Raw genomic sequence first — 24,655 nt, forward strand, 5'->3', positions numbered from 1 at the left:
CTGTACCGCAGAACGTCAGGAGTGGGCAAAGCCTGCTCAGTCCCTCACTGTTGCCTCAACAACACATGACTGATGGATACTGACGTGCAGCTGAGACTTCATGGCGGGGCATGTCAACGCAACTTTATTTCATGTGCTGATACCCAGCTGCCATACGATGCACTGAAGCAACTTTATAACTCTGTAAACTTACCCTAGCAAATAAATGTTACTACAGCTACCGCTGTGTCAGTAACGCCTCTGGCCATATTCTGGACCACTCTCCCACACTCCATGCTCAGTGTCCTGCAACAAAGTGACCCCAGCTCCCCAAGTCGTAACAATATATTAACTTTACTAAAATATAACTTTTTGCCTAGCTGATAGTTGTGAAGTTGGCTTCGCCCTTCTCTTATACAGGTACCTGTATGATATAATGTCAACTGGTCTGGTTTGTCTGGAGAACACCTACTGAGGGCGCGATTCTCAAAGACTGATGAATCAGTACCTCTGAAATGAAATAATCATCTGTACTTCTGAATATTTGTATTTTGAGTCTTCAATCATCAAATAACAAAGTGTAACATCCATTCAATTCCTTGCACTGTCAATTCCAATTACAATGTCTGCTTTATACCTCATCAGGAACATGATTTGCCTCTGCACTCCACAATTTCCCACCAAGTCTACAAAGACCAAGTATAAAGATAGCAGTTCAAGCAAAGAGGTTTAAATGGCCTCAAAGACATTAACTGATCAATATTTAGCAAAACTTAGAAGATCAAAATTTACAGACTTTTTATGTTTTAACTTCATAAAATACAAATAACTATGTAAGAAATAATAAATTTGAGTGGGGATGGTTTTATAAGGCCGTTTTGATTTAAAAAATGAAATTAGTGATACCCATTGATACCGAATAATTCAGAATATGTCTCAGGCGTGATTACATTGCGGTCCATCATATCAAAACCTCACTACAGACAACACATTCTCATCATCAACATTGCATAATGCAAGGTTCTTCATTACTGTATGTGTTCTTACTTTGCACAAAACTTCACTCCTGTTCCAGTACTTGATAAATGCCTTATAGTATGAATTGTGTGATTAGTAGAAATTGTTTTACATTTTAAATCTTTCCAATAAGTTTGATGACACATATGCTCTTCCAAAGGAATGACTATTAGACACTGACATAATAATTATTGCTTGTTTGTAGAAACAACAAGTCTGACTTCCCCTGTCCCTCCATTTTCTGGCTTCATCATAATTACCCTTTTACAACACACAGCAAAATGATTGTGTAAGTATAACTCAGATACATAACAAAATGTGCTGACAAGCCACACGGAGCTAATCAAATTGCAAAAGATTTATCAGCTCAAATAGAAACATAATTGTTACGGTACATATATGCAGTATTAAATTCCAAAGATCCAGATTGATTTTCTTTAATTAAATTCTATAACCACTGAGCGATCATATTATGTTAACACACTAAAATGTCCTTACAGTTAACTTTTCATAAAAATGCCCATTAGTGAAACATAATGTATTTGAATTTTAGTAACTTTGAGGTCGCACCGTATTAAACCATGTAAACTTCGAAATAATTAACTCATGACGGCAAACTAATGGAAAATTGATAGAATACCAGTGAAAGATAGGTTTGGCAGATTGACAGGATGGAAGGAGAAAGATGCAGTACAGAAAACAAAACTGGAAATAGTGCCACAACAGCTCAACGCTCTCTGCACGCCAGGCATAATGTGAAGTGTGATATCCAACAGAGGCTTCACAGGAAATAGACTCTTCAGATTATAGCAAAATTAAATGTCGTACAACGACAGTAAAAACCAAGTACTTAGATTGAAGCTCTACCAAAATACAGAACATCGCACAGTTATGACATCATAAAGTCATCATAATTTAACATTATCCCTGGCATGGAATTGTACATAGTAAAATTAGTATGACATTCAGCAAAAAATGACAGATCATAGACAAAAGCATTAAATAACCATGGTATAACATCAGTTGTAGTACAATATAGCCTGAAGCATCAAATAATCATTAGGTACTTAGAGTGCAGTGTAAATCTTAGCATGAACCATAATATCGCAAAAATTGAAAGGTAATTCAGTAAATAAAGCAAAGAAAAAGGTTTTTGATTCTCCCTTGGAAAAACAGTAGTGATGTATACAAATTTGTCTCTGTCATTCTTTAAATTATCTGGTGGTTTTTCGACTCTTTCAATTAATACTTTGTGTGACACCTTTTCCATAATGATCTCGTAACTAAACACAATCTTACTTCTACATTTTAAAATTATTTCCCGTGAATCAATAAAAAAAAAGCTGTAACTTGTGAACAGAGACCTTTATATTAAACACTGGACTCGCATTCGGGATTACGACGGTTCAATCCCGCGTCCGGCCATCCTGATTTAGGTTTTCCGTGATCTCCCTAAATCATTCCAGGCAAATGCCGGGATGGTTCCTCTGAAAGGGCACGGCCGACTTCCTTCCCCATCCTTCCCTATTCCGATGAGACCGATGACCACGTTGTCTGGTCTCCTTCCCCAACCAACCAACCTACCTTTATATTCAAATACTAGAGTTACTTCTTACCTTAAAGAAATTGATAAGACTAACTTGAGAATTTCGCATAAATCAGTATTATTACGAAAAGGATACACTGCCAGTCACCATATAGAAGAGACATGTTGCAGAGAGGCGGGGAGTTTTCGGCCAAGACACAGCAAATGTGCCTCATAGGACAAGCAATTTGTGGGTAATGAGGGTATGGAGGAGGCTGGAGCAGGAAGGGGAATGGATACCAGTGAAGGGAAAGGTATAATTCTGCTTGTAGGAGCATGCAAGAACATAGTGAAGACACGATAGGGCTGTTAGGCGCAGTTGGGAAGTTTGGGGGGGGAGTTGGGTGAGTGAATGTTACAGACAACCAAAGTTTGAGGTCAGAGGGGTTTCAGGAATGTAGGACCTGTTTCAGGAAGATTTGGCACCATCACAGTCCAGAAAAGCTTGTGTTTTTTGGAAGGATCCAGATGGCATAGGCTGTGAAGCAATCATTGAAGAGAAGAACATTGTGTTGTACAACATGTTCAACAATTGGGTGGTCCAACTGTTTCTTGGCAACAGTTTGTTGGCGGACATTAATGCGGACAGACAACTTTTTAGTTGTCATGCCCACAAAGATAGCACCACAGTGGCTGCAGCGTAGTTTGTAGATCACATGACTACTTCCACAGGTAGCCTGCCTTTGATGAGAAAGGTGATGCCTGTGACCATAATGGAGTTTGTGGTGGTGGGGGAATGATGTATGGGTCAGATCCTACCCTACACCCTACCCTAACCTAACCTCCGCTCCCCTCCCTCCACATTTCTGGAATGGAGTCATTGTAGACAAATCTGAAAGCTGGCAGAGTCTCTCTGTCAGGTAGTCCCTGAAGTTCAAAACCACAATGGTGGAGCCTTTGTTGGCAGGTAGGATTATAAGATCACAACCAGTTTTTAGGTGGTGAATTTTGGTTCTTTCTGGGGATGTTAGTTTCCATATTGAGGGATTTGTGGTTAACAAATTTTGGAATTTCCCTTGTGACTCAGTATCACCCTGGACTGGAGCAACTGAATGACATTTTCTGCCAGGTTTTCGACTACCTGTCGTTGTGCCCTGGAATGAATATCCACCCACTATTCTTCCCATCCCTCCCACAGTAGTATTCTACCACCCACTAATCCTATGCAGTCTCCTTGTCCATCCGTACTCCACCACCTGCTTCCAATCCCTTGCCTCATGGCTCATATCCCAGTAGAAGATCTAGATGCAAGACCTGTTCCATACATCCTCCCACCATCATCTGCTCCATTCCAGACAGAGGCATCACGTATCCTGTCAAAGGCAGGGCTACTTGTGAAATCAGTCATGCGAGATACAAACTAAGCTGCAACCGCTATTGTACTGTCTGCATGGGCATGACAACTGACAAGCTGTCTGTCCGCATGAATGGCTACCAAGAAACAGCTGGACCGCCCAGTTACTGAGTATGCTTCCAGCACAATATGCTTCTCTTCAATGACTGCTTCACAGCCTGCGCCGTCTGGATCCTTCCGACCAGCACCATCTTTTCTGAATTGCACAGGTGGAAACTCTTCCTGAAATATATTCTACTTTCCCATAATGCCCCTGGTCTCAGCCTTTGGTTGTCTCTAACCTTCACTCACTTAGCCTCCTTTCCATCTCCCACTTCAGTGCTTACAGCTTTCTATTCCACCAATTCACCCACTAGTCTTTTTCTTCTGCTCTACTTGTCTCCCCAAACCTCCCAATTGCACCTAGCAGCCCTACCCTGTCTTCACCTAGACCTTGCATCATTCAACAAGCAGCACTACACCTTCCCTTTACCCTACCCTGTTAACCCTCCCTCTCCCCACACCAGCCTCCTCCACATCCCCACCACCCACAAACTGCTTCTCCCAATATGCACAGTTGTTGTATGAAGTCCAGCCTCAGAGACAGGTGTGTGTGTGTGTGTGTGTGTGTGTGTGTGTGTGTGTGTGTGTGTGTGTGTGTGTGTGTGTGTGTTTGTTTGTTTATGTTCTACTTTAGGAGAAGGTGTCCTACCTGAAATCTCAAATGTATAGCAGTTTTTTCATTGTGCCTGTGTGATTGAGTGTCTCTTCTATATTTTGAATAGCACTCTATCCTTCTCATAATACTGTCATTATTCCATCCTGGATTTTCCATTTTTGAAATAAATAATCTTCATTTACTACATTACCACAGAATTGTTCCCAGTTACCATTAAACTATTTATAAAAATCATTCTGACACATCTCCCAACAGTCACGCTGCAGTTTTCAAAATTTAGATAATTTTTGCCAAAACAGGTGCTTTGAATTTTTCATTCATTTTGGTGAAAATCCATCCGCTTTTAACAACTCAAACACAACACTTTCACTTTCCTCTGACAAAAATACTCGTCATTTCAGAATGATGAGATACTTCACTCAGAACATTGACTTACACATAACCATCATGTAAATTAATTACATCATCATTAATTTTAACTACATAAGATACACAAAAGTTGTTAACATAAGTTATTTTCTCAGTTTCTAACCCACTTACATCTGAGCATTAGACTTTTTCTCCCTGATTCAACAGTTGCTTTTAATTCTGGTATTAGTAAATCACAATGAATATTATTGTTCTTAAGTGGTGGTGGTGGTGGTGGTGGTTAGTGTTTAACGTCCCGTCGACAACGAGGTCATTAGAGACGGAGCGCAAGCTCGGGTTAGGGAAGGATTGGGAAGGAAATCGGCCGTGCCCTTTCAAAGGAACCATCCCGGCATTTGCCTGAAACGATTTAGGGAAATCACGGAAAACCTAAATCAGGATGGCCGGAGACGGGATTGAACCGTCGTCCTCCCGAATGCGAGTCCAGTGTGCTAACCACTGCGCCACCTCGCTCGGTGTTCTTAAGTTCATTTGTTAATTTGCTGGTTACGTGCAAAATTCTGTCATTTGTTTCAGCTATGAGATTACTCAGTTCACATTTTGTTTCATCTGTTCTGTTATTCGTTTCCTCTACCATATAACGCAGTTCATTTTTTGTTTCATCAATTTTGTTATGTTTTCATAAGCCATTTGTTTCTTTCTTTTTTTTATTCTATTAGCAAATCTTTGTTTCCCTCAATCCTTTGAGTATTTCAATTTCCTTTAGAGTCAATCCAAAATTATCTTTCCTCATTGTTTATGGTCCCAGTTAAGAATTTACTTTCATCATATTTTGAAGCATTATCAGGTTTGAAAAAAGCAACTTTTGTTACACAACATTTTCCATTAAAAGTTTTCACTTGGTTAAGCACAGAATAAAAGAATAATAATTTTCAATATTTATCTGTTTGGAAACATAACACAGTGAACAGTGTGGTTCATAACACTGAGTCTAATCACTGTGATGCCCAAATTTTTATGTAATTCCAATCTTTGATTCCAAAAGATTTCTGCTGTTACATGTACTGTCTGAAAACTCAGAAAGAATGGCATTGGAATGCCTGCCCCAAATTGTGGTCACAGCTCACTTCCACCTCTTGCAACATCCCTACTCTCCAACACTACATAAAAGTTTACTGCTAATTTATATTTATATACTGCATTTTCCTTGACAACTATATGAAGAGTATTTGCTAACTGTAGAAGTCTTAGAACAGGAAATGTTACTTTAATTGAATAATTTGCGGTTGATGTGCATTGTTGTTCACGTTTGTTTGCTGCAGATATCCTAGTTTCAATGCTATTTTGTACAATACTGAATTCTTTAATGATTCTTGTAGAGTGCCTTCTTAAAATGAAAACATCTGACTCAAATATAATGACAAAATTTCTTCAGTTATTTGCCAACTGACTCGCATAACCAACAAGAAAGATCTGACAACTAAAAATAACTGCACTGACTCACAACTAATGTGAATTGGGACTACTGCTCTGGGTTAATGCCAGCCCACATATAGAAAGCTAACAATTCACAGTGATAAATAAGTTATAAAACTACAATGAAAAATTACATTTTCACAAAAACTTTGGTATAATTGTGTTTTACAGTAATGAGGAAAATGACCCAAGTTGGGTTTTTTATAAATTTGTTTTTATGTGTAATTTTGCGAGATATGAATTGTAAAAATTGACTTCTAAAAAATGTAAATTTTTATTAAATTTCTTAATAAAGTCACATTTTTCATTGAACCAGTTACTTTGTAAATTATGTTATAAATTACGAAACAGTCTTGATTTTTTTTCATGCTAGTTTTCTGGACCTTACAGAATGATATTTTCATACAAAAAATAATTGCTTTGTATAGTTAAGTTGTTGTTCTTTTAAATATAGCAATTTTATTTTAAACAAATATAAACCCATAATACATTATTTCAGAATGTTGTTAATGATATAATTTATTTATATACACATAATCTTAAATTGTTCCAAATAAAATTAAATAATGACTAATAAATATAAAATATAGTCATATAATAATTCAATACAGTGTATCATGTAATACACCAAAAACTGTTAATTGCCTGCTCCTATACATAATCAAAGGCTGTTAAGTTACACTGCACAAAAGTGCAGTGTATGGATGCCCCTAAGTAAATTTTGGTCCTCTTTGTTGCATGTTTATAAATATGTTATGTGGTACAGCTTGCTTGTTACTATTAACAAGTAAAAAGGCTGTTAAGATTTGGATACCATAAACCAAAACAAAATCTTGCCTATTTACACCATAATTTTGTTCTTCATAGTGTGCTGGAACTAATTGTTGCCAAATGGTCCTTCCTTCTATACATGCACACAACTTACATGACACTCGGGTCAGTCTGATGCTAATTTTGAAGTTCTGTGGAGTATCAGGACTGCTTTTTATAGCAAGAGGGAAGAAACTGCAGTGTTAAAGCCTGTATCAACCTTTCTATCTATCAGCCAGCTGCTTTTATGTTTCACTGTTTGTGGTGTCTTTGTATCCCTATTTTGTTGAGGTTTAAGAAACTATCAACCCACCAATAGAATTAACTCGGTACATTTTTGATTAGATTTAACAAAAGTGTTTTCATAGAATTAAAGTATTTGGTGTTATATATGTTATCTTTCTCTTATTTATTTTACTCACACTCATTTTTACCAATTATCTTTTTGTTTAGAATGTAAATTGGTTATGCACATTACACAAATTGGAGAGTTTGAAATGTATTTTCCTGAGAGATTGAAATTTCTGTTCCAACCATTTTATTAGTTTCCTTTTGTTAGTCACGTTGTATGACTTTTATTAATTTTCTGCTCACAGCTGCCCATCCAAAGCCAGGAAGGCCTTCAGTAGCAACAGCAAGAGCAAGAACAATAGCAACGGTAGTACTAGTAGCAGCAGCAACAGTAGCAGTTGCAGCAGCAGTGCTGTTGGGTGAGTTATCATAGTCTTTTGGTTGCCAGAATCATCCACAAAGTAATAGCTATTGTTAAATTAAAATACGGACAGCTTATATGTTTTTCAGGAAGCAAATGTAGTATACATTTCAGTCTTAATTACCTCTCTCCCTAGTTTCTTTCTTTCTTAGGTCCTTTGCCCCGGGTCACTCGAGGTCGGCTGTGTTACTGTTGATTTGGCAGTGTTAGTTGCAGAGGCTGACCGGGTGCCCTTCCTGCCACCACCCTGAAACCCCCACGGACTGAAGTAATGTACCCCAGCTGTCTGCGTCTAGTGGAAGCCATGGATGAGTGCAAACGTTTTCAAATATCTGCGAGTCGTGCAACTGAGGCGGAACATGTGGACCAACCTGATATACACCTAGCGGGATGTGGAAAACTGCCCAAAAACCAGATCTAGGCTGGCCAGCATACTGGCCCTCATTGTTAATCCACTGGGCGGATTCAATCCGGGGCCGGTGTACATACCGAGTCCAGGAAGCAGTGCATTAGCTCAGCTACCCTGGCGGGTCAATTACCTCTCTCCCAAGTTACCATGAACAAATTCGAATACCATCATACTGTTTAAAGGCATTTTGGGCGCATATTTCATATAACCCCCTATGAACCACGGAGCACAACTGAGAACTACCTGCGGAGAGGCCAGAATACCTACGGCTCCTGAAGTGAAGTGACAGCCATTTCAGAAGTTGCAGAGGCAGATATTTGAATGACTGACTTATCTGGCCCCATAATATTAGCCATCATTGCCTGCTATGCTTATACTGAGAATGTCGAAAGTAAGGGAGGGGAAACTACCGCTATTATTTTCCCCAGCGGCAAGCAGCTCTACTGTATGGGTGTTACGAAATTGCACACTAAATGTAGTAGATGAGTTCTCAAGGATTTTCACTGTTTGGGCGGCAAAATAACTGGTGATGGCTGACACACAAACAGTACAAAATGCAGGGTGGCTATAGCACATAAACAGTTTCATAAATGGATGAATTTCTTAAAATTTAATATAGATTTAAGTTTTAGGAAGTCTTTCCTGAATGAATTTGTCTAGAGTGCAGCTTCATACAAAAGTAAAATGTGGACAATAATCAATTAAATAGCCAAGAAAACAGTACCAGTAGCAACTTTCGAAATGTAGTGCTACAGAAGACTGCTCAAGATTAGATGGGTTGACGGAGTGATTATGTAATACTGAGTGAAATTGAGGAAGAAAGAAATTTATGGCAGAACTTTACTAAAGGAAGGAATATGTGGAGAGGAGGGTAAAAATTGTAGAGAGAAGCTGAAGGATGAGTGTAGTAAGCAGGTTCAAGTGAAAGTAGGCTGCAGTAGTTCGTGGAGATGAAAAAGTCTGTGCAGGATAGGGTAGTGTGATGGGCGGTATCAAATCAGTCTTTCGACAGAAGATAATGACAACGACAACACCCCGTATTTTCATACTGCTCAGCCACCAAGGTTCCAAGATGAATAGTGATTGCTTCTTTGAAGTTTTCATCACTGGGGAGAGAGAAAAACTACCACTGGTTTGCAGCACAGAGGATAAAATATTCCTAGCTAAACAGAGGCAGTAGTTGTTTTTGTTGCAACATGATGATTAAAACTGGTTTGAGAAATTGATACCAGATGGCAATATCATTACCATGAATTCTGAATTCCATGCTCATACGCCTCAGTATGCGTTAGTATAGATGGTGGTTACTTAAGGCATAAAATAATTTCACATGAAATTACAGTGCCTCAGGGACAGTTTATTTTATTATAGTAACGCTAAAGTAGTGTGCCGGGGAAGGGGGCCATCATCCCAGTCATAGTTATGGATAGATCTGTAAAACTACCATAGACTATCATAAGTAAGTGTAGACTGTGGTATTTTTTGTAGTAGCCTTGGTTACTTAAGATCATACCCGTGTTACCTGTGAGTTAGGTATGTTGCATACCTATTGGGCATTACATCAGACCAACTGCTTTGGATTCCCCAAGATACCGGAAGAAGTGAATCATCTAGAAAAAAGTGGGAATATGTAAAGGACTGTGTAACCTAGAGAACATTTTTGTTCTACGTAGCTACGTTCTGCCTGCTACCTAAAAATTAACAATATTTAGAGTTAAATTGAATCTGCCGGTGTTAAATTTGGGTTCTATTTGAAAATTATTGATTTGTAACATGGAACAGAGGGCTGTTGTAGTAAAAGTAAAAATAATACATATCTATCACATAGCACCAGAAAAGACACTTTCCTATTAAAAAATGTATCAAACATTGCCTCAGTACTTCATTGAGCTAATGTAAAACATGTTTCATTATTTAAAAACAACTTCCTCATTTATCAATAATAACAGGAAACTCTTGCCTTCAGTCATGAAGAAGTACATTATATTGAGTACAAAATAACAACAATAATTATATAGGTTTTTTATGTTTGTGCATTCAAACTGTACTTGTGTCAAAAGTAATTGCTTTGATTACATAAAAGTGCAAGATTTATGTGATCAATTAATTTTTATTACAATAAAATGCAGTTTATATTTTTTAAGGATATAAAATACACAGTGGACTAACATTGAATGATATGCGGATCTAATTATGTGTAAAACAATAATCAGGCAGATAAACAAACAAGGAGAAGTAATCATCTTTCTTACACATCCATTTATGTTTATTTCCCTACCATGCACCAGTAATCTTACCATTTACTATGTCATTTATGTACTGTACTGAAACTACCAAACTGTAGCTTTGGTAGACTGCAACTTTAGTTATGAATATTCTTCCCCTTGAGTTACTTAAACTATGTTTAGCATATGATATATCAGTAAAAAGTCTCACTAAATCACTAAATATCTCTGATAGTTTTAAACATTATTTGGGTATTCAGCAGGGGGGGGGGGGGGGGTCATCTGGCATGTGCGATATTTTGACAAGCCAACTTTTTGCTGTCTTCAGGCATTCTTGATGACTGGATTTCTGCTGGGTACTAGCTTTACATCTTCCCACACCACCCACAACCCCATTTTGCCAGCTCCAGACATTGATCTAGTGTGGTGGTCTGGGAAGCATGAAGTTGGAGCTCGAGCCAATGTCCTTAAATGCACCACAGCCGGCACTCAATTCTGGTCTATACCTGCATGCCAACAATATGCCCTCATCTTCTTTAAGTGCCCTGATGGAAACAGATTTCCACATAGAATGCCATTGTGCTTTGACCATGATGGTTCCCAAGCCTCGCTTAATTGAAAGCGGCTGTCTTTATTTATTCTCCCCTGTGATGTCGGGGGCAGACTCGTGGTTATTCCATACCTGTCGTAAGATTCAGTTAGTCTTCCACCTAGTCAACCTTTTACATTGATGATTGGGCTATTATTAGGATGCCTGTCAGTATTAGCTCATCTCCCAACATTCCTGTCAAACTTCTAACCTTATTACTTTGAGTCCCCTTTAAGGGTTTGAGATCCGCTTTTCTAAATTTTACAGAAGTGCGGCCGTCATTTCTACTCAAATCGTAGATTCATTATGAACCCTCCCTTTGTATATTTTAACACCTACATTGGACCACTTGAATCAATACATATACACTTAAGTCTTTTAAGTCTTCCAGGTAGAGATTTGACTTTTCAGCTTTCTCTTCTACTCCCAGAAGCATTTAATTTTGATTGGTGAAGCTAGCCCAAATTCTTTTAAAAAGTGTTATTGTAATGCCATAACCAAATTTGGGCATTCATGCCCATCTACACGATTAACTTTTCAAATTACATTGTTTTCTTGAGTGGTATGTTATCCACTCCTGCACTACACAGGTGTATTCGAACATTTGGCACTATTGTATATGTTGTTTGGGTGGTAAAAGCATCCTAAATATGCCTGCATTTGATTAGATATAAAACGAAACAGTTTTATCTTCTGGTGGATGGTACTACTTCTTGCTTTGGTCCTTGTGCATTTCAGGATGATTCACAAGCTGTAGCCAAAGAAAGTCCACATTGATTGTGTAAGGGACAATCTTTACATCTCCATTCTTCCCCTTTCTTCTTTTCGCGGATGATGCTGTGGTATACAGAGAAGTTGCAGAATTAGAAAATTGTAGTGAAATGCAGGAAGATCTGCAGCGGATAGGCACTTGGTGCAGGGAGTGGCAACTGACCCTTAACATTGACAAATGTAATGTATTGCGAATACATAGAAAGAAGGATCCTTTATTGTATGATTATATGATAGCGGAACAAACACTGGTAGCAGTTACTTCTGTAAAATATCTGGGAGTATGCATGCGGAACGATTTGAAGTGGAATGATCATATAAAATTAATTGTTGGTAAGACGGGTACCAGGTTGAGATTCATTGGGAGAGTCCTTAGAAAATGTAGTCCATCAAAAAAGGAGGTGGCTTATAAAACACTCGTTCGACCTATACTTGAGTATTGCTCATCAGTGTGGGATCCGCACCAAATCGGGTTGACGGAGGAGATAGAGAAGATCTAAAGAAGAGCGGCGCGTTTTGTCACAGGGTTATTTGGTAACCGTGATAGCGTTACGGAGATGTTTAGCAAACTCAAGTGGCAAACTTAGCAAGAGAGGCGCTCTGCATTGCGGTGTAGCTTGCTCGCCAGGTTTCGAGAGGGTGCGTTTCTGGATGACATATCGAATATATTGCTTCCCCCTACTTATACCTCCCAAGGAGATCACGAAAGTAAAATTAGAGAGATTCGAGCGCACACGGAGGCTTTCCGACAGTCGTTCTTCCCGCAAACCATATGCGACTGGAACAGAAAGGGAGGTAATGACAGTGGCACGTAAAGTGCTCTCCGCCACACACCGTTGGGTGGCTTGTGGAGTATAAATGTAGATGTAGATGTAAATGTACATAATTTTACAATCTTGGACATTGTCATTTTCACACAATTACACCAATATCTTGCCTGAGTATGATGAATATATACAAGTAGCAAATTGGATATTGTTAGATAAACTTTTACTCCCACTAATATACTATAGAGGTACTACTGATAAGAGTTCAGAATATTTGAGTGATTGTAAACATCTTTTAATTAACAGTTGCTTCAGCTTGCCCTTAAAAAGATTTCCATTATATTAATTCTCATTGAAAAGGCTATGGGAGAGAGGAGAAGTGGTGAAGAGGAGCTTTCCCACATTTTCTGGCAACATTAGTGTTCACTTAACTATGTGTGCCATAAATGTCACACCTAATAGGACAAAAGAAGAAATTGGAACAATTTAGTGGCATGACCAGTTAACATTTAGTACTCAAAAGGAAACCTATTCTTAATCAATTATCATGAACGAATTCGCCATATGCCACACGTCCATTTCAGAAACAAAGTTCTTCACCTAGTGTCATGGGTATTCCCAGAACAAATAGAGAAAAAAATTTATTGTTTTCAGACTGAAAGACATGATTATTTACCTGTTTATGTATGCTAGTAGCTAAATGGCTCTAGCTCCAGTTTGAGAGAGATACAGAGGCAGAGAGATTTCATTGTGTTGCTGTGTGATTTAGTTTATTGATAGTGTCCTCAAAACTAAGTGACATGGTGCAACAGTAACTTGTTGATATGCTTAAAATAAATTTAGTTCAACACTCAATATGAACACTCTAATTTACGTTTCACATTTTTCGTTAATCCTCCTCTGCAGTATTTGTGTTATATAGATTGCTACAGCACAACTTTAGTTGAGGAGGATTTCAGGAGAAAACTATCAGTAACTAATTCAAGCTTTCATGATTGATATTAGTGATATTAGCTAAACCTTTAATGGACGCAGTAAGGCTGTAAATATATGCTGAGCACAGAAAATTTGAAAGAATTAGGATCAATGCTTCTGTCTGGTGGGTTTTTAAACACTTTGTCATATCTATTTTAAGGCAAACTATTACTCCTTTGTGGCAAAACGGTGAATTACACATTATGATAGTGCATTCTAGTGGACAGATAGAGAACTATATGCTATGAATTTACCACAGTGATCCAGTGTCTGATGGCCAACATCATCATATCTTTAGGAAAATGACAATATAATTCTCCTCATTGTCATTGGAAATTAATTTGTCCACAGTCACCTTTTTAAAATATTCTTCCTTATGAAATTTTAATTCATTGTGATGTTTCTAAAACACTGACATACATTTGGCATCTTAGCTAATGGAATAAAGCACTCCTGAATCAAAGAAATTAGCTCTAGTAAATTGATGCGTAATACCCGTGACAATGCTATACTTGAATTATATTACAGTGATATAATGACAGTGGAAAACCCTGGATAGAATACAAGCAGTGCTGTGAGTGAGGAAGGCAGCTCATCTTATAGAGGAATAGTGGAGTAGTGTAGGTACACACATAAATGAGGAATGGAACACTGAGGTTCATCTTACTAACATTCAGTAATTAATAAAACATTTGGTGCTAATATGTCGTGTTCAGATGGATTTCACCCTCAACAAAAGAAAAGCATCATAAAAACATCAGCGAATAGAGCAAGGAACATTTGTGAACCAGAGCTGCTTGATACAGAGTTAAAACACTTCACCAATGTATTGCTGAAGAACAGTTATTTGTCCACTCAGGTAAAAGAGCATTAAGATTGCCATGCAAAAATCATAGTGGTGCTCGAGTGCCTGTGAAATTGAAAGTTTTCCTGCCTTTCATTAAGGACGTTATTTACTGCAGAGGAAAAATCTTGATGAAACGGAACATTGTGATAATCAACAAACCTACATTGCAGATATGCAATGAATAAAAGTTCTACTCAGAAAATACAGGATCACTTAAAATTGCCCAAGGTTACTCACAAACAGCTGGAGAAAACAAGAATTTATAGGATTTTGTGTAATTGTGGGGAGCTGTACTTTGGTACTATGAAAAGAAAACAAGAAAACCAGCACAAGGGCAACTGTAAAAGGTGCCAGATTGACAGATCAGCTGTTGTGGAACATGCTTTGCAACCAGGAGACCACCACATTCATTTTGATAGGACTCAAGTACTGGCAGCCACAAGCAGATACCGTGAAAGGCTATACAGGGAGGCCGTAGGTATTGTTAAACACCCCAGGAAGGAAGAGGGCATGAGGTGAAACTGAAGGACATCTGGATCCGTACTGAAGAAGATACGTATAAGGTTACCATCATGGGTGACAGTAACAGTGGATGATGGGAAATGAAAATGACCAGTTGCGCTCGTTTTTTCAAAGCATGTGACTTCATGCCACTGCAAGGGAGCACATATAAACATAATTTTGCTGCAGTCAGTAATGAGCCAAGATATAAATCAGACACTCAAAGAAGCTATGATCGCTCTTGAAAATGTCGTCTGCAGAGGGGGACAAAACATACGGTTTCAATGTAAAATCCATCCAAAAAAGGCATAATAGCCCGGAATATTTTATTAATTGTGACCTTTCTGGTTGTTAGAGTTTACATTTTTCCTTTAGTATTCTTCAGCACACACAATACAGCACACAAAAAATAGGACTAAGAAAGTATTGTTTTGCCCTAATAGGGCAATAATTGAATCTTACAGTATTTTGTTGGTTGGTGTTGATACATTTGGAACTTATTCTGTAAAGCAGTTGATCTTACTTTAACACACAAATTGACCTCAGGTTAAGCTGAATTCAGGTATCTATGTTATATAAATGTCAATCTCAGAGTTTTATCATCATAATGTAGGATCATCTTCAACTAGCAAAATTTTGCCAATCAAGATGAGTTCAGCTGCAATCATCAGATCACAACGTAGTGGCATTATAAAACAGTGCTTTCGCTGTGCAAAAATAAGAGTTAATAAGAAGTATAATAAAGAAGTTATTAGCACAAAAATGTGAAGCAAATATCTGAATATGCCACCCACACAATGGTGAACTCTGAAATCCTTTTTGAAATGAGTAATGTCCAGTTAAGAAATTATTGGGTATGTGACCAATGAGTGCAGATAACAACTAACCTCGTAACAATTCTTCGAAATGACTAATAGTTATTATGACTGGTGTAAGGCATTGAATGAGGAGCTTGAAACGGGTTGCACTGTATTTTGTAGAAATCTGTGAAGCATTTCCAATATGTACAGAAAAGGAGTTAACAGGAGTCACGATAACATGAGTGGGAATTCATTAACAGTGAACTCACATAAAAACAGTTACAAAATTGAAATAAATTTACAAAGTATCAATATAAAAGCCTGATTTGCTTTTCACTTAAATCTGTATCAAAAAAGAAATAAGCAAGAACATCACAAATAATATTGTAAACCACTGTTATGCCACCAGTCCATCTCATAAACATTAATCAGAATATATTAAAATGTACATACTACGAAGCACTACGTATCACTGCAGAATGAAAATCAGCATTGTCATTGCAGGGATTGCAAATGAGAATAAATTGTGAGTTCAGGGCTACAATTAGCTTTTGTCATCTTTTGGTAACAGTAAGCCTGACAAAATTGCTGTTTTCAGTTCTATGCATTCCAACCATGAAAAGTTATGACATTGTTTTTGGCCCAGTTTACATAGCATGTGTAATTTCCTAAAGTTGGCATGTAATAATTGTAAAGTGCTTCTTAAAATTATAGCTTGTCATGTGCAATTTTTTTCTAGGCCCATATTTTCGAACTTTTTCACTCACAATTTGCCACTATGTTCTGTGAATTAAAATCAAGAAATTTCTTTCCATGCCTTCTCTTTGTTGCCCATACAACTATCAGTTCTTTTGTCTTTTATTGTGTCTCTATATTGACCTCGTAAGATTTCCAGCAGTAAATCTTTGTCACTTATGAAGAAGTTTGAAGGTCATAACCTTATGTTTTTCCATCTTTACAACATGATACCTTCGATAATACAAGGGAAGATAGGTAAGTAACGCACAATAATTTTACTGCTAAAATGTTTTATAGGTAACAAAGCAAAAAAAAAATCACAAGTGAACTTTCATCTTTTACCTACTTTACTACATAGTTACCAATCTTCTCAACACTTTTCTCCTAGCATGGTACCAGTTTCAATGTGCCCTGTTTGTAGAAGTCTTGTCTGGTTGAGGAACAGCCATGTGCAGACTGCTGATTGCATGCCCCCATATGTTGCAAAGCATTGGCCAGACAGGAATTCCTTTGTAGGATCAAACAGATGAGTCCAACAGTGCAAAATTCTGACAGTATGGTGGATGCTGAAGCACCTCCCACCTAAACTTGATGATTTTCTCACAAACAGGAACAGCAGTATGGAGTTGAGCAGTGTCATGGAGAAGTTTGACGCCATTAGCATTAATGTTGTGGCATTTGTCGTGAAGGGCACGATGCGACTTGATCAAAGTTTTAATGTAGGCTGCAGCATTCACGGTGATCCCGTGTTCAGCAAAGTCCACCAGTAACACACCTTGCATATCCAGAATACTGTCACAAGTGCTTTGCTAGCAGAGTGAGTCACTTCGAATTTTTTTTACTGGGAAATCAGCATGTTTCCACACCATAGGGGTCTGCTTGGTTTCGGGCATGTAGTGGTATGCCCACAATTCATCACCAGAGACGATTCCTTTCATACAGTCATGCTCTTCTCCGGCAAAACCCGTTTACTGATCAAAGCTTCTTATCATTCGCTGGCCCTTGTGGTTGTTTGTCAGGCTCTTAGGCACCCAGCAAGCACTAATTTCACGAAATTTCAATGTGTCGTGAACAATATCGTACATCACACCGTAGTAAATGTTGAATTGCTGTGATACGGCTTGCAGTTGCACATGCTGGTTGTTCAGAAATTGCTGCCTCAATGGCTCCAACATTCTATGGGGTTGCAGCATGGCGATTCACTAAGGTTCACACAGCCCTCTTGGAAGAAAGGACACCACCTGGAGACTTTGCTACAGTCCAGACAATTGTCCCCATACACACCACGCATGTCCCAGTAAATTTCACTCAGTTTATTCCCTTTGGCCTACAAATGTCAAACTACACTTTCCTGCTCATCTCAAGTTGGCGACAGTAATATGCACGCCATGTTTGTTTTGTAGTTCAGGCTTCTCTCACTAGAGCTGCATGTAAAAACAAAAGACCTTCTATTGCGCAAAGTTCAAACTATTTTGTCACGAGATTTCAACATTTCAGATGCCAATACCCGGGGAGAAACAAAATTTCTGTGCGCCACTTTCCAACTCTCCCTCATAAATACAGTGTATCCATGATGTGTAACCGATATGTGCAATCAAAATGTGATAATCTTGCTAGTAGTTGATTTTAACAGTGTTGCCAAGCATGTTTTGCACTTACTTAGATCAACATTGAACCTCCTTCATTGGATCCAGCTTAAGTGTTACGCAATATAGCAGAGTCATGAACAGAGTTCAGTTTCTGAACTAAGGTCAAAATTGACCTCCAGTCAGTGATGTTTATACAATCTGCCCTTAATCAAATAATACATTTGATAATGGTGCTGTATAAAACTTGTGCGTTTAATTATTTACTGGATTTGCAAAATGTGCTTTTAATGCTGATTTTGAAAAACAGGTCCAAAGTGGGGTCCATTTGTGGAAAGAAGGCAGATCAGATATTATCATCAACAGCCAATTCCTCAGTAGGGAGCAGTACTACAGACTTGTTGTGTGACGTCAGTGATATAGAGAAGCCTCACATAAGGAACCAAACTCAGTGCCCCAAAGGCCAAGATAAAAAAGCAAAGAAGGTATGAAATTTTAGTTCTGTTTGACTGATAAAGTCATTTGTAAGGTATGCGACCATACGGCCTTAGTGTGTAGCAATTCCATGGTAGCACCTCAATTTCTAAAAACTTTATTTATGTTGCATTTCGATAGACAGTGTTTGTACAGGTCATGGAAACAATGAAATTCATGAAAAAGTAATGAAAATTAACAGGTGGTCATGAAACGAATGAAATGAAATGGTAATGAAATTGAGTGGGCGCTCATGAATATTTTTTTGTGTGTCAGTCAGGCACAGTTCATGTGCACATGTGGAGAAATTTGATTGTGTGACTTCATTGTGTCAAAAAAAAACATGACTCCAAAAGCAGCTGACGTAGTGAAAAAAGAATACTTTAAATTATGTGAATATTCTGAAAAACAACTGAAACAGATCAATCCTAATTTGATCACTTTATGATGTATTTACTGCAAAGTGCAAACCTTGACTTCACTAAGTTCATGCAGAAATTGTTATGCATGTTTCATGGGAATGCTGCAGGTGAAAGAGGCTTTTTTGTTAACAAAGAAAATTTAGTTGAAAACTTAGAACAAGACACAGGTGTTGCAGAAAGAAGTGTTTACAATGCAATACAATTATTAGGTTGTTTACTTAAAAGTGAGAAACAACTGAATGTGGAAATTACAAAATCAGTTATACTAGCTGTGAAGAACGCTTCATCAAATGAATAGAAACCTTAAAAAGAAATAAATCTGTTGAAAATGAAGTGGCCAATCCTAAAAGAAGAACAGTTCAAGAAATAAAATAGCACAAAAATAAAAAAGAGCTAGTATAGAAAGGTAAAAGAAGAAGCTGAAATTTCATGTGTAGCTAAGAAACTTAAACACTGAGTATTTTTCTTGTAAGCTTGACATTTTACATAAATTTTGCATCTTAAAAATTATTTCTTGTCTTAAGGAGAACTGTAAGTTTTAACTATGTTAAAACGGTTTGTGTTTGAATTCATATGATGGTAAATGTATCTGAAAATAATCATACCCCATCCTATGTAGGACTTAATGTTTTTATAGCATATGATGAATGGTGTACCATAAGTAATACATAGTTACATTATTGATGCTAACATACAGTTCAAGTGATATAAGAATTATTACATTCAGCTTTCATTTCAGCCAGCTTTCACATTCATAAAATGTGTTTTTGTCATTGTATACCACATATTTTAAGAGGTCATGAATATAACTAAATAAGTAATCAAAAAGTCATGAATTTGATCCTCTGAAAATCTGCAGACACCTTGATGAACTTTTTAGCAATCAAAATGTTTCCATGGAATTACTGCATGCTAGGAAATTTTACTGTCTGTCTTGACAGTATTTTTGAGTATTGCCATTTATTACGGCTATTCCTCAGTAATCGTACATTTCATTTTAATATTCAGTGGTTTTAACTGAAATAACTGTAAATAAATATAGCAACAATATACCTTTGATATGTTACTGTTACAAATTGCAACTAAGTAAACTTGGTGAATGCATCACTGATACTTAAATGTGGTTATATACTTTGTAAATTGATGCAAGAGACCCAGTACAATGCATGTGATAACCATATAGTGGCTCACTCTCTTTGAATAAGGGGTGAGAAGGTGTTCTTTGAATAAGGGGTGAGAAGGTGTAGAGTTCTTAGTCACTTTAAACCATTTTGTACAATTGAGGATAATTCATTTCACCTTGTTGGCCAAATCTGGAATATAATATTGTTTTAATCGCTTTTCTGCATGCAGGGTTGATGATTTCATATTGCATAGCAAGTTTCCTCTTTGTTGTTTAACTTGCAGCTCTCACTAAAAAGCTTTGAGCATGTTTCTGATTGTTGTTAACTGGTAATCCTTATCTGGGCTTCCCTGCTGCTCACTACTAAACTGTCTGTGTAACCAAACAGTATCTTCCCTGTGACATGGTGTCTACATGAATAATTGTTGGATGGTTTAGTATTACTTTTCTAGGGCTAAGACCTATCTTCCTGTTCTTGCTAGTAGTCCATCCTTAGCTGAGGTATTTTTGAGTGCATCATGGTTCTGTGCAATTTTAATATTTACCTAAAATAAATATATCCAGGATTTCTATGAGATACTGACAACAGGTAAAACTGGAGTTCATAGCTTCTGTACTTTCTTCTTAAAGTGCCTTTTTTTTAGTTCATGTAAACTGGTTGAAATTTATTATGATACACAGATTTTCGTAATAACACAGCTGTGAGGCCTTCATTGCTTGAATCTGTATGCAGTTCAGTTTTGTATTTTTAGTTGTAGACGCTTAAAACCTGGTCCAGTGAAAGAACACCTTTGATTGTCTCAAACGGTAGGATGTCATTTTATTTGGACTTATATTTCTGTTAATTCCTAAATATATCACTCAAAAGTTAAGCGTTAGAAGAATAGTTCTGGACTAACTTCCTAAAGTATCCTGTTAGTGCTAGGAAACATTGTGTTGCTGTGATCGGTTTTGCTTGTGGGAAATTATAAATGGCTTCTAACTTCTCAGAAGAGGGCTGTCTTTGTACATACTATGCAACATCTCCAAGAAACCAAACATTTGCCTTCAAGAACTGGAATTTTGCTAAACTTAATTCTCAGTCCATATTCTGTTCCAGTTTTCATCAACAAATCAAGCCAGTGAAAAGCTTCAATCTCTCTATTTGCTGGTATTAAATTTTTGTCCATGTACGTATATAAAGTGTTTGAAAAGTAAGTGTATCCTTGTGTGACGTGGATTCCTCATATAGTTTTCTGCCATCAGAAGCAGCTTGTCACGTCTCTACTTTAAAATCTTGTGTTAGTATACAGCATACAGTTTAGAACATTGCTTTGGAGTTTGCATATTTATTTCTTGCAGTAAAACTTTCTAGTAAAAAGCAACTGTTCATATATCCATTTCCAGTAGAGAAATTTTTATCTGTTTTAAGAGCTTACAGATCTTGCAGACTCAAGCTATAAATAAGAACACAGCAGAACAAATTTTAGTGCTTGTTTAGTCTCCTCATTACATTTTGGGTACATTTAAACCTTAGTAACACCAGTCAGATAATTTTCTCTTTTGCAAGGTGTGCTAGTAATTTCTGAGTTAATCTTGAGTGATTTATTTTTTTAAGATCTTATATTGATTTTTTTACACAGTATGATATGGCTAGGGATTGTGTTTTTTATGAGCAGACACTAGGAGAATTGGCTGTTTTCTGAAAACAGCTGAAAGCTGCATTGGCTACGGTCCACAGGCTTGTGGCTAATGCTGAAAACTGCAGTGACGTTGAGGTGTCAGTGACTAGACCTCTGACATCTTTGGTGCCATTGGAATTCCTCATGACATCATTGTTGCTGTGTCTTCAGATACACCAACATCTGACCAGTCCATCCTCACTCAAGAGTGAGTGGCAGGTAGTGCTGGTTTCATGTGTCACTGGGAAAAAGGTGAAAGAGGGAACAGGCCATATGGCTGGCTCCTTATACCTCAGTAACAGATACAAGTTGCTACCCGGTGTTACTGATAATTTTGAGCCAGCATGAGAAGTGTCTTTTGTTGGATAAGTGGTGAATTTTCCTGCCCAGTCCGGACAAGTGCAGAGCGTGGGTTTGCTATTCATTGGGAGCTACAGCATTAGGTGGGTGATGGTGCCCCTCAGGGAAATATCATGCAGGTCCAAAAAGAATGTGAGTGTGCACTCAGTATGTTTGCTGGGACAGATCTCATCTGCAATGTGGAGGATAACTTGTTGGTGGCTGTTGAGCACACTGGATGCAGTTGGCTGCAAATAGTGACAAGTGACACCTGTTGGCACAAATGATACCTGCCATCCTCCAGTTCATGTGGATGGCTGATTTGATGACGGCAACTAGCATTGCATGTGGGATGCAGACTAAGCTGTCTGTAGCATCGTACATAGGTTCGTTCACGGTCCTCTGGTTTGGAACAGAGCAAAAGGTCTACATCAGAGGCTCAGATGACTCTATTGTGTTGGGCAGTATTGAATGCGAATTACTCGACTCGCTGTCAGGTGGAGAATTTTGGAGTTCCCTTTAATAGGTTGCGTGCGCACTACAAGCAGGAAATGGTTACAAGAGTAGCGAAGTACATGTGGCATGTGAATTGGGGTTTTTTGTGTTATAGAGGTACCCCAGTTCAGATCACAAAGATTTCCGGCCTTAATTGAAGTTACATTAGCCACAGTGTTCTCAGAGAATGTAGATCAGATGTGGAAAACCTTAATATGGTATCAGCAAATGGCAGGAGCATCCAAGGAAAGGTCCCATAATTAGTATAATTCATTGAAGGTTATGATGCCCAGATAATAGTGTCCAAATGGCTTATTGCACGTTACAACCTTAACCTAATGACGAACACTGACCAAAAGACTACAGGCTTGGTTCTGCATGACTCTTTGTGCACTTGGTCATATGACTGCCACCTTACTCAAAAAGACCGCCATTCTAATTTTCGGCATTAAATATAACACATGTACATGCCAAAACAGAACAAATTTTTATAGTTAATTTGCAACCTCAAAATAAAACTGTTACATTACTTTAATTACTACAATGGCATTAAAGTCTCTTCACATCTGTTGCTGCAGTGTATTTCTAGTCAAATCATGAACTTGAATACATTATAAACAATGAATTATGGTTAATAAAACATATGAATCAGTTGGATAATGGACTGGTTACTTGTGCTGATCTCACAGTGCGTATTCATATGGAGGAATCTGTAGTTATGGCACTGTTTGCATATAATTAAATAAATTGGCTATTATTAAGGACAAATTTAATACCACAAGGAACTTGTGATTGCTGGCGTCACTGACTTTCGTATGACTTACCATAAACACAAATTGAGTGATAGCTTCAGTAGTTTTAAATTTTATAAACTGTAATAATTGCAAATGGTAATAACTTTTTTAAATAATGTTTTTACAAACAACGTTCAGTTTGCATTGCCACATTGCCACAATTCATGTGATGAATTTACTTTTCACATAGCATGTATGTAAGCCATTTTATGTAATTTCCACATATATTACACTTAACTTTCATATTCTGAATCACTGGAGCCATCATCTTCCTGCACTCAGTAAGCTCACCACCTTATTCACACCCTCAGGAGTTTCCTGTTGACTGTACACTTCCTGACTGCACTAGCCGCCTCCACATCTTGTGTTAACCTATCTGGCTGTTCTGTGCCCTGTTTGCCCATGGCCGCGGTACCGTAACTTTTGTGACCCAGCGCTGAACACCTTTTTGCACTGGTAATATATTCCCTGAGTTTCTTAATGTGACACACTGTGTTTTTGTTGGGTGAAAACCAGTTTTCAGCAGCATGTATGCTACCAAATATTTGAGCTTCTCTAGGAGAATACTCGAAGGTGCACATCAAATGCATTTGACAAGTAAACAAAAATACCAGTTTGCAGTATTTTGTCACATAAATTATGTATAATTTCATTTGCTAATAGAAAAATAAAATGTTCTGTGGAGATACCCTTTCAAATCCAAATTGAGAAAGTGTTTTATTTTGGGAGAGGTCTGCATACCTAAATTTGCCCAGTGCTCTTGAGGAGGAGGTAACTAGTGAGACTAGTCAGTAATTATTTAAATCTGTCTTACTATCGTATTTGTAAAGAAGTCGGACAAAAGCATGTTTCTTTCTGTCTGGCAATATCCCCTGTGATAGCGATTAGATGCATGTGACTGAATACATAGCATATATGTAAAGAATTGGAATTTATCGCTTTACTTGAGATATTATAAATCCTACGGGAGTTTTCAATTTTGAAAGTGTTAATGGCATCCTTAATTTCTGTGTCTTAGCATGGAGTAATTGTACTTTGTATGTATGAGGCATTGATTCTTGCATATATCCTATTGTTTTATCCCTAAAACTGTTCATGCCAATTTCCTGAGCTACCTCAAGGAAATAACAGAATATATCGATAAAGAAATCAGTTTTTGAAAATAGAGTGTATTTGTTT

The 24,655-nt window shown here is 37.6% G+C and overlaps 1 protein-coding gene across 2 annotated transcripts in view; it reads left to right on the forward strand.

Moving 5' to 3' along the window:
- The window catches only part of LOC126161536 (uncharacterized), a 139,722-nt gene that overhangs the window by 49,717 nt on the left and 65,350 nt on the right, over positions 1–24,655 (forward strand). For both annotated transcript variants that reach the window (XM_049917460.1, XM_049917462.1), the window contains exons 2-3: positions 7,845–7,958; positions 18,479–18,653. In XM_049917460.1, coding sequence (XP_049773417.1) covers positions 7,845–7,958; positions 18,479–18,653 — 289 coding nt within the window. The remainder of the gene's footprint in view (positions 1–7,844; positions 7,959–18,478; positions 18,654–24,655) is intronic.

Source organism: Schistocerca cancellata, chromosome 2, assembly GCF_023864275.1.
Source record: "Schistocerca cancellata isolate TAMUIC-IGC-003103 chromosome 2, iqSchCanc2.1, whole genome shotgun sequence".
Taxonomy (NCBI): domain Eukaryota; kingdom Metazoa; phylum Arthropoda; class Insecta; order Orthoptera; family Acrididae; genus Schistocerca; species Schistocerca cancellata.